The sequence below is a fragment of the Otolemur garnettii genome, unplaced genomic scaffold, assembly GCF_000181295.1.
Source record: "Otolemur garnettii isolate 467f Iridium unplaced genomic scaffold, OtoGar3 scaffold00118, whole genome shotgun sequence".
Classification (NCBI taxonomy): domain Eukaryota; kingdom Metazoa; phylum Chordata; class Mammalia; order Primates; family Galagidae; genus Otolemur; species Otolemur garnettii.
Window position 1 is genome coordinate 2,431,263 of NW_003852513.1, and position 10,798 is coordinate 2,442,060.

The 10,798-nt window shown below is 40.9% G+C and overlaps 1 protein-coding gene across 1 annotated transcript in view; it reads right to left on the minus strand.

Moving 5' to 3' along the window:
- The window catches only part of MDN1 (midasin AAA ATPase 1), a 181,737-nt gene that overhangs the window by 79,834 nt on the left and 91,105 nt on the right, over positions 1-10,798 (minus strand). Inside the window, exons 36-42 of the mRNA XM_012809944.2 lie at positions 10,166-10,374; positions 8,794-8,916; positions 4,844-5,041; positions 3,706-3,813; positions 3,172-3,360; positions 747-836; positions 388-651 (exon numbers count right to left, since the gene is read on the minus strand). Coding sequence (XP_012665398.1) covers positions 388-651; positions 747-836; positions 3,172-3,360; positions 3,706-3,813; positions 4,844-5,041; positions 8,794-8,916; positions 10,166-10,374 — 1,181 coding nt within the window. The remainder of the gene's footprint in view (positions 1-387; positions 652-746; positions 837-3,171; positions 3,361-3,705; positions 3,814-4,843; positions 5,042-8,793; positions 8,917-10,165; positions 10,375-10,798) is intronic.

Genomic DNA, 10,798 nt, shown 5'->3' on the forward strand with positions numbered 1-10,798 from the left:
CCAACAAATTCTTGTGAAAAATTTCATGACCTTTTAAACGACAGCAATCTACTAAAAAAAATTCACTCAAATGAGAAATATGCCAAAGAATAAAATAATACTATACATAATTTTTTAAATGTATTATATTTATAAATTGTACTTAAGTTGAAATTAAAAATATATATTACAATACTATTTCTGCATTCTATGAAAATTTTTGTTGCTCCATATAGACCAAATTTTTAATTAAGAACCCCCACACACACCAAGTCACAGTGTCTCGCTTCACCAATGCTAAAATCTGGTCACCTTATACTAACTATTCACCACCAACACAGAAGACCCTCAAATCAGAACATGAGGTTCATTATGGCTTGCCAGAAAATGTGAAGGCAGACTGGTTACCTGCTCAAATCCACCCAGAAGCTCAGTGGTATCCATTGCACTGTTCATCGCCATGATCTTTAGTGTGTGACCAGTTAGGTGTGCCAGAAGCTGGACCAGGCTGGTCTTGCCCACAGAGGCTGGCCCCACCAGGATGACCATCCAGCTCATCTGCACACACTTCATGATCGGCTCCAAAGACTGGAAAGACTGGTGCAGGAGCAGCAGGGGTCGGCGAGGTGGGTGAGGAACGTAGCTGCCACGGGAAAGGACTGAGTAGCCCAGCTAAAAAGACAGACCATGAGATTTCATAAGCATCCCTGGCAGCAGATGAAACCACAGAAAATTGTACAAGGATGGAAGTGTTCTTGTCTCCTCACCTGAACATCGTAGGGAGTGATATGAAATAGTCTGGTTCCTATGTATGGGTTAGAATTTGAACCAAACACGTGCTTGAATACAGCAATGACCTGAAAAAGATAACACAATCAAAACACTAACTACACCAACAAATTCTCAGGCAAACTTTCTACAATTAGTATGTCTAGAAAACATGCCCATTGACGATGAGAGTCACTATCCTGGGAAAACTAAAAACAGTTTCCCTATCCTTCTGAATTTGCTCCTATAAAAGTGACAGACTGCATTTATTTAACTCAATAGAATGCAAGTAAACTTGAGCTCAAGAATAGACAGTCCCATAATCCCAAACTATCTGAGATTCCCAATGAGAATACACCATAAATTGAAATGAAAACATACAATACGGCCAATCTAAGGAGAAGAAAGAAATTTGCTGTCGTCTTTCAATATGCCACTTATGAAGAGAAGGAGAGCAGTGATGCAAAGGCCATGAAGGAGATGCCCTCACGGACACGGACGAGCCCCTGTGTACCAAACGCTGCATCAGCTACTTGAACAGATTACAGCACAGCCTCATAACCCTACAAAAGAGGCATCATCTCCATTTTATGGAGACAGATAACAGCACTAGTAGAAGTTATAGAATTTGCCCATGGCTGCTAATGAATTTTAAATACAATCCAGGCTGCCTCTAAAACATGCTATCACTCTAAATGTTTATTAGATAAAGAGATGACAAATGTTATCCCTCTGACCAATTAGTTACATCGAGTTATTCCTTCTTTGGTAGCTAAGCTGTTACAAAATATTTATTAACTCTATTTGGTTTTGAATTTAGTTTAAAAATCTAAGGAGTAGGAGAGAGGTGACAGAGATGTGCAAAAAAAATTAAGCCCAGAGCAGTAGAAAAAATTAGGGGCACTGAAAAAAAATGTTTATTAACCTGTCTTTATAAAAAAGCAATACTTACGTAATACTGCACACTACACTCCAGTCAGAAAATAAATATCATAAAGATACTATCAGAATCAGTGTCAGACCTCTGGCTAGGAGACTGAAAGCAGCTTAGGTGAGTGTTCCTGTCACCTACTGTAGTCCAGGCAATTTCTGACCTCAAGTTCCACCCTAAAGCATATAATCTCTTCCTCTGATGATTTGCCAGAAGTTTAAGATTACAAGTATTTTCATAATTTGGCTACTTTAGTTTTTAAAAATCAAGTTCAACTCACCGGGACCCTTCTCCAACTTTATAGCCTTTCTCTATTATTTTTCTTGACCTTCTTTCCCCAGGAAAACACCTAATTGGCCAGTTGCAATAACTTTGAATAGGAAACGTGATGGAGATCTCCCACACACCACAGGGACCTGCCATCTCACATCAGTCATTCAACAGGCTGTGTCTCTGTCACAGTTAAAATACTGTAACTAATAGGTGAATAACAAATTAAAATACTAGCTAGTGGTGTGTAAATTATGTATCAATAAAGCTGTTTTTAAAAACTAGCTGAGTTAAAACAATAAATAAAATAGCTGAGTTGGCTTGGCCCCTGTAGCTCAGTAGCTAGGGCACCAGCAATATACACCGGGGCTGGTGGGTTTGAACCCAGCCTGGGCCTGCCAAACAATGACAACTACAACAACAACAACAAAAAAGCACTGGGCATTGTGGCGAGCACCTACAGTCCCAGCTACTTGGAAAGCTGAGGCAAGAGAATTGCTTAAGCCCAAGAGTTAGAGGTTGCTGTGAGCTGTGACGCCACAGCACTCTACCTAGGGCAACAGCTTGAGACTGTCTCAAATAATTTAAAAAAAAAAAAAACTAGCTGAGTTGTGTGCTTGTGGCTAGTTCTAAATCCCACACAAACATGACTGCAAGAGAGCAGGACAGGTGAGCATTCAGCACGACAGGACTTTAAATGCCATACCCCAAAATGCATACAGTCTCACATTCCTTAAGCTGGGAAGTTGAGTGTTATTTTTTCATTTACAGATAGATAATACATATTTTCATTTAAATGCAGAATATCCTCTCTTCATATATTTTACACTCTCTAGATCAAACACTTTGTAATTGGATATTTATTTTGAAAGAAAACAAAATTCTTCTCTTGTACTGGGTATTACCCGTCTCCTCCCGCTTCTCACCTCTGTGCTTGGAAAGATGATAAAGATCTAGTTCTAATAATTAAAGGACAATAAATATTGTTTTAAAAAAGTTTGTGACCATGGAGATTTAGGATAAGCAAACTGTGCTCTACAAAGCAAACTACTCTATACTGTAAAGGTCCAAGATAGGAGAATGTTCAGTCTGTTCCTTTAGCTCCTTAATTGCCTAGCAGCTCTAACAAGCTTGGTATTTAGGGTGAGTATGCTCTTTCTCTCCCTTAGGAAGAAATCAACTTTCAGAAGGAAAGAAATGAAAAAAACAAATGTGAAATTCACCTTTTGTCTGTCTTCCCTGGTTCTCATTCGTTCACCATAGACTAAAAACACATGCTGACCAGGGTCATAACACCCAGGAGACTGGTCAACCAGCATTAACTGACACCAGCGGAAAAGGTCCCGGAGATTGAATTCCCAGGGTCCTCCTTTTTGCCCCCACTTCTTCTCAACAGTCACTTCATGATCAATCTAGAAAGAAAACATTATTACTGGGAAACACATCCTGCTATCAGGCACTGTAGTAAGTCCAATCAGTGGATTACAAGTACATATGTATCCTGAAACAAAAGTCAGCAAGCTCAACTCAAAGCCTCCTTTCTCCAGACTTCCAGATGCCAGCGATGCCCTTGAAGCAGTAACATGGGCGCTCCCAATACAAAAACAAACTTCTGTAAACCTCTACTAGACACCTATAGCCTTCTAAGTGATTTACTTTAGAGATCCCAAAAATATGGTACAATACCAAATTTAAAAAATAATGGTTCCAACAGAGCCAGAAAAAATAAAGAATAATTAATGCAACTAGATACTTACTTGGTTATTGAAAGCAACCATTTTCTTAACAATAGTTTTGTCAATGGCTGGGAACAAAGTACTGGCGATAAACTCCATGTCAGTTACTGAAAGGGGATCCACAAAGACCTATAAGATCCAAAATAATATGAAAAAATGTTTCTCTTTACCAAATACTAGAAATGACTCCCATATCTCATAATACGAAATCTTTACTTAACACCAATAATGCATGAGTAATATATGTAATACTTGTTTATAGAAATGTCTTTTTTTGAATATTTGGATAAAGAATCATAAAATCTAAGTGCAACAGAGGTTTGTGATTGAAAGAAAAGAGATACATACAAGTATTTTCTGAGACAGTCTCTCTACATTGCCTCGGTGGAGTGCCATGGTGTCACAGCTCACAGCAACCTCAAATTCTTGGGCTTAAACCTCAGCTTTTGCCTCAGCCTCTCAAGTAGCTGGGACCACAGGCACCACCCCCTCCTACCCCCTCACCACATCCCAACACCCAGTTATTTTTTTTTTTCGGTAGTTGTCATTGTTTGGCAGACCCAGCCCAGGTTCCAACCTGCCAGTTCTGGTGTATGTGGCTAGCACCCCAGCTGCTGAGCTACAGGCACCAAGCCCATGCAAGTATTTTTTAAAAAACTATATTTGCTTTTAAAATTTTCCTATGTGCAATGTAAAATGCTTTCAAAATTCTGGATGACAGGTATATAAGTGTTTACTATAAAATTCACTCAAGTTTTCAATGTTTGAAAGGATTCATTTAAAAAATTCTTAAAAATAACCTTCCATAATGTCTAATTCCTTGACAATTAAGAATTGAAAAGGGCAAAGGACTAGCCTTCAACCCTGAGCTCTATAAGTAAATTCTGAACAGGGAGGTGGGGGGTGGGGGGGAGGCTACTTTACTCTATTACAACTGATAATACACCAAGTCCCCTTGGGACATACAATAAAATGATTCAAACCAGGAGCAAAGCAATGAGGGGCATCAGCTGAATTAATATTCACCATATAAGGACAAGAAAGGATCATTAAGCTGAAACTCACTCATTTTCACAATGAGCATCCTAATAGCTACGTGACAGCAATCTTATTACCCCAACACTCTACCTCTGGTGTCTATGGCAATAGCAAATCTTACCTGAGTGAATCTGTTAAGGAAAGACTTTGGCAAGCCCTTCCTCCCACCTCCTTGTCTAAAAGGGTTTTGACAACCAAAAATCTTCGTCTTTTCATGCTGCACTTGAAAGCCCATTCCCAGCTCAGGCACATAGATTTCTCCTCGGTGGTCGAAGCAAGCATTGAGTCCTTCCAACACAGACTGAGAAGCCAAGTTAAGCTGTTGGAGGAGAAAATATGTATATTGGTTTCATTATACATAGTGCGTAACTATAACAAAAGGCGAGGAAATAATATGCAAAAAAGTAAGATGAGTTATCTTCAACAGGGAAAAGCTCAAACAATATTGATAACCTTCTATTTCTTTTGTTGAGACAGAGTCTTACTCTGTTGCCCAGGATAGAGAGCCATCGTGTGTCAGCCTAGGTCACAATATCCTCACGGATTCAAGCCATCTCTGTCCCTCATCCTCCCAAGCAGCTAGGATTACAGGTGCCTGCCACAATCCCAGGCTAGATAACCCTCTATTTCTAAAGTTCAGTATAGTCATTCCATTATGCTTTATTTCACATATAGTGTATATTAGAGATTCTGATTGTGTAATAAGAGGTTGGTACAAAAGTAATTGTGGTTTTGAACCATAAATTTATACCATAATAACTAGGCTTGAACACATCTTTATTAATCAAAATAGGTAGGTACCATTACAATCAACGTATTGTTGCCAATGAGAAATAAGTTTGTTTATTCCTGTAGTGTAAAAAATCCACGTTTTGGGATTTGACAAACTCTTGGAAAGCATGTTCACCAGCAGAAAAGGTGGTTTCAAAGTGTATCTCCCTGCAAAAAGTTGTCAAGATGCCTAAAGAAGTGGCAGTCAGTTGGCAAGAGGTCAGGTGAAGGTGGTGGATGAGGCAAAACATCATATCCCAAATCATTAAACTTTTGGAACGTTGGTTGTACAATGTGTGGCCCGGTGTTGTCTTCCACAAGAACCCGGCCCTTTCTGGTGACTGATGCCGGCTGCGGGCACTGCAGTTTTCAGTGTATCTCATGGAGTTGCTGCACACACCTATCAGATGTCATAGTTCTGCAGGATTCAGAAAGCTGTAGTGGATCTGGCAGCAGACCACCAAACAATGATCTTAAACTTTTTTGGGTGCAAATTTGGCTTTGAGGAGTGCTTTGGAGGTACCTCATGGTCCAACTGAGTTGGTCATCACCGATTATCATATAAAATCCAAATTTCATTGCCCATCACAATCCAATTGGGAGATGGGTCACTGTGTTGTTACCCACAGTAAGAGATAACACTTGGAGGCAACAACTGCTCTGACTTTTGGTCAGCTCATGAGACACCCAGTTATCAAGCTTTTTCACCTTTCCTATTTGCTTCAAAAGTGCAATGACTGTAGAATGGTGGACACCAAGTCCTTCAGCAACTTCTCATGAAGTTCTCAAAGGATCAGCTTCGATGACGGCTCTCAGGTGGTCTCGGTCAACGTCTGATGGCTGGCCACTACACGCCTCATCTTCAAGGCGCTCCTCTCCATAACAGAACTTCTTGAACCCCCACTGCACTGCATCATCATTGGCAGTTTCTGGGCCAAACGTGTTACTGATGTTGCAATTGGTCTTTGCTGCTTTAAAACCAATTTTGAGCTTGAATAAAAAATCGCTAGAATTTGCTTTTTGTCTAACATCATTTCCATGGTCCGAAATAAATAAAAAATAAACAGCAAGCAATAAGCAGAAAATAAAAAATAAAACAAGAAATGCACATTAAAATGCTGTATAACATAACCACATCTAAGAACATATTTGAGTATCAAACAGCAAATTCCAAAAATGCAAAAATCACAGTTACTTTTGCACCAACATTATACATATCAATAATTTAAGTAAACTGAACTCAGCCTGTGGCTCAAGCGGCTGAGGCTCCAGCCACATACACCTGAACTGGCAGGTTTGAATCCAGCCCAGGCGACCAAACAACAATGACGGCTGCAACCAAAAAATAGCCGGGCGTTATGGCGGACGCCTGTAGTCCCAGCTACTTGGGAGGCAGAAGCAGGAGACTCGCTTGAGCCCAGGTATTGGAGGTTGCTGTGAGCTGTGGTGCCACAGCACTCTACCCAGGGTGACAACTTGAGGTTCTGTCTCAAAATAATAATAATAATTTAAGTAAACTGAATAAATGCTCAAGTTGGATAATCCACTACATTAACTTACTGTGTAAATAATAACATACGGAAAGATTGCCAATGTACAGACATTTCATTTCCACAATGAGTTTTCAAATATTTGACATTAATTGTAGGAGGTACAGTTTTCTAACACTTTACATATAAGTAAAATAAGTTTGTCTATTCCTGTAGCGTAAAAAATCCATGCTTTGGGATTTTGGTACACCATACCTCCCACAACGAGTGTCAAATTTTTGTGCAGCTCAAATACTGAACAAAAATCTCCCTATGGGTTCCAAAGTCTAGACAAAAAACCATAAAGTAGGGCAGCACCTGTGCTCAAAGAAGTGGGGTGCCAGCCCCATATACCAGAGGTAGTGAATTCAAACGTAGCTCCAGCCAAAAACTGCCAAAAAAAAAAAACCATAAAGTAGATCCTTACAGCTAATGTCCACCAACAGCTTGATAAATAAGAACTATTAAAGGAGTTCTTGTGCCAGAAATGAAAAGGGCTGAACAGGGGTCTACAGATGTTGAGTTTGGGGCTCAAGGATGTGAAACATGGGTTTTCGGTAACACAATAAAAGCAGAATTTGAAAATGCAAATAGGCAAAAAGCAGATCACACTATAGCAGAATTTCACTATCATGTTTCCATAAGTACGACAAAGCACAAGCTCTGCTGCCTATTCCCAAACAGAAAGCTTCCAAGTCCAGAGTGTCCATTTCCACTAAATATAAGCATAGTCAGTTGCTTTGAGTTTCCAAACTAGGCTTTTTCTTTTTCTGGCTAATGAATATCCTTTCAAACATCTTTTCTTTTTTTATTTTTAAAAAGACAGAGTCTAACTCTGTTGAACACACTAGAGTGCCATGGTGTCAGCTTAGCTCACAGCAACCCCAAACTGTTGGGCTCAAGACATCCTCCTGCTTCAGCCACCCGAGTTTCTGGGACTACAGGCACCCACCATAACAGCTAATTTTTCTATTCTCAGTAGAGATAGGCTCCTCTCTTGCTCATGCTGGTGTCGAACTCCTGAGCTCAAGGGGTCCCCCTGCTTTGGCCTCCCAGAGTGCTAGGATTATAGGCGTGAGCTGCCACACCCAGCCTCAGCCAACAAAAAACAGCAGAAGCAGCTCAGCAGACACGAGCCCCACAGCACTCTCTCATCAGAGCAGTCTAAATCTAGGTAACCTGCTGGGACTATGTCTAAAGTTTCACCTACAGGACCTGTGTCACTCTAACCATCTCGGCTCCACAAATACTTCCAGCCTTAACACTCTACATTCCAAACTAATCTCGCTCCCGTCTCTAGCAGTCTGTCAGAAACTCAGTATAAACTCAGTTATAATTCACCCAATATGCACACCTAACACTGGTCATTTTCTCATCATTTTAGTATGTCATTCTGCATGTCTTTCCCCAGTCTCTCTAGTACACTAGTAAAACACAAGGTGACTGATACTATTTGTAAATCACCTCTTAAATAAACACAAACCCAGCCAGCCTAACAGAGACTAGAGAACAAACTGGCCAAATGCAGTTTTTCTCTGAAGGATAAGATGAAAAAGTAGATGTGTTTGTAGGTTATACATACAGATGTTTCTGTATGTATGTTCTGTCAAGTGACCTTTTTTAAAGAAAAATAAAGCAGGATCACTTCCTTAAAGTATTTGCTTTCATCATCAGTGTGATAATCTGCTAAGAAATGCCCTGGTGCTCCGGAAAGCATGGCCGCCTGTCACACGCTTGATCCCACCCCGGGCATGATGGGTAAGCTCCTCACCTCGTCCAACAAGACCCAATGGCCTGCCTTCAAAGCTGCCAAAAGAGGGCCGTCACGCCAGGCAAACTCTCCTCCCTTGCCACCTTCAACTGGTAGGTCTGCTCCAAACAAGTCTGTGATGTCCTTTGATAAAAGGAAGAAATGATGCAAAGCCAGCATTATTTAAAAAAATTAACCAGATCCTAAGACCCCAGATCGGAAATGATTAACATAATACTTGGGCCTGGTGCCACTGTTCCTTCTCCCTGCACCCAAGATAGAATTAAATAGTCCCACCCTCTAGCAGGGACACACACACGCCCAAGAATCTTCCTGTCACAACATTCCCAGCATCTATCAATGGAGCCAGCATTCTAGATTAACAGCTCTCAATCTTGGCTGTACTTAGACACTAGTCACAGAGCTTTAAGACCTCCCCCCCTTGCAAAACAATGCCCAGGCCCTGCTCCCAGACCACGTTCCAAAAGATTTTCATTTAATTTGTCTTCTCTACTCCATTATTTTCATATGATTGTTTGAAAGTCATTTTATTCCTATTTTATTTTAGAAAGCAAAAAAATTAAGTGGGGTTATGTTACTAAAACTACAGGCAATTGCTCTGATTTCTCACTGTGCACAAATCCTTTTCCTTATTTAAGAAAAAGAAGAAAAAAATATATATATATATAAAACAAATAACTGGCTCAGTGCTTATGGCTCAGTGGCTAGGATACCAGCCACATACACCAGAGCTAGCGAATCTGAATCCAGTCTGAGCCTGCCAAACAGTGACAACTATAACCAAAAAATAGCCGGGTGTTGTGGTGGGCACCTGTAGTCCCAGCTACTTGGGAGACTGAGGCAAGAGAATTGCTTAAGCCCAAGAGTTTGAGGTTGCTGTGAGCTGTGATGCCACAGCACTCCACTGAGGGTGGAAAAGTGAGACTCTGTCTCAAAAAAAAAACATAGCCAGGTGTTGTGGCAGGTGCCTATAAGTCCTAGCTACTTGGGAGGCTGAGGCCAGAGAATCGCCTAAGCTTGAGAGCTGGGGGTTGCTATGAGCTGTGATGCCATGGCACTCTACCGAGGGTGATAAAATGAGACTCTGTCTCCTAAACAAACAAACCCCCCCCCCGAAAACAATAACTACTAAAGTGGGTAGCTCTCTCTCGAAAGAGAATTAGAATAAAGCATCAAGAAAGAATGGTCAGCTACTACTGAATCCAAAAGCAGAATTCCTTTCAGTTTGGACGGTCGGTCGTGTTGCTGTGCACTTTATTACCATACAACATATTTGTGAGTCCTGATAATGTAACCATTTCTGATTAGGATGCTATAAACTGGCACAACTACTGTACATATCCCCCATCAGCTGTGGGATGACTAAGCTTACCGTCTGCTCTGACAAGTTGATTCGAACCAGGGTATTTCCTGAAGCCTTTGCTAATGCTCCCACCAAACTTGTTTTGCCAACACCAGGGGAGCCTTCCAGGAGAATGGGTTTGTTCAGTTTTGTAGCTCTTAGGAGCCTCTGGGCATTCATAGCTGTGGTCCCAGCACTGAGTGCATAGTCAGCAATATTACTCCTGTGCAGGACAGGCCCTTAAGTGGAGAAAAACAAAGCCACGATAAGCCGGACGTGACCAAATCACATAAACATGTCAACTCTGTATTTTGGGAAGCCAGTAATGTGGGCTGTCAGTGAAGTACCATCTGCAGTGAAAATATTAATCCCTATTCTAATACCTTCCCACTTTTGGATCTGAAAAATGTTTTAGAGAAACAGTCAACAAAATAGCCTACTTTCTTCAACCATGCCTACTACATAGATCTCCCCTCCTCCTACGCACACACAAGTATGTACATGAGTGTGACTGCAAACATACATTTCTCCTTTCACAATATATGCCTCAAATTACCACACTTCTGCAATTTACTATCATAAACAGGTATTATCCTAAAAGCCAAGTGTAGGCTCGGCGCCTGTGGCTCAAGCGGCTAGGGCGCCAGCCACATACACCTAAGG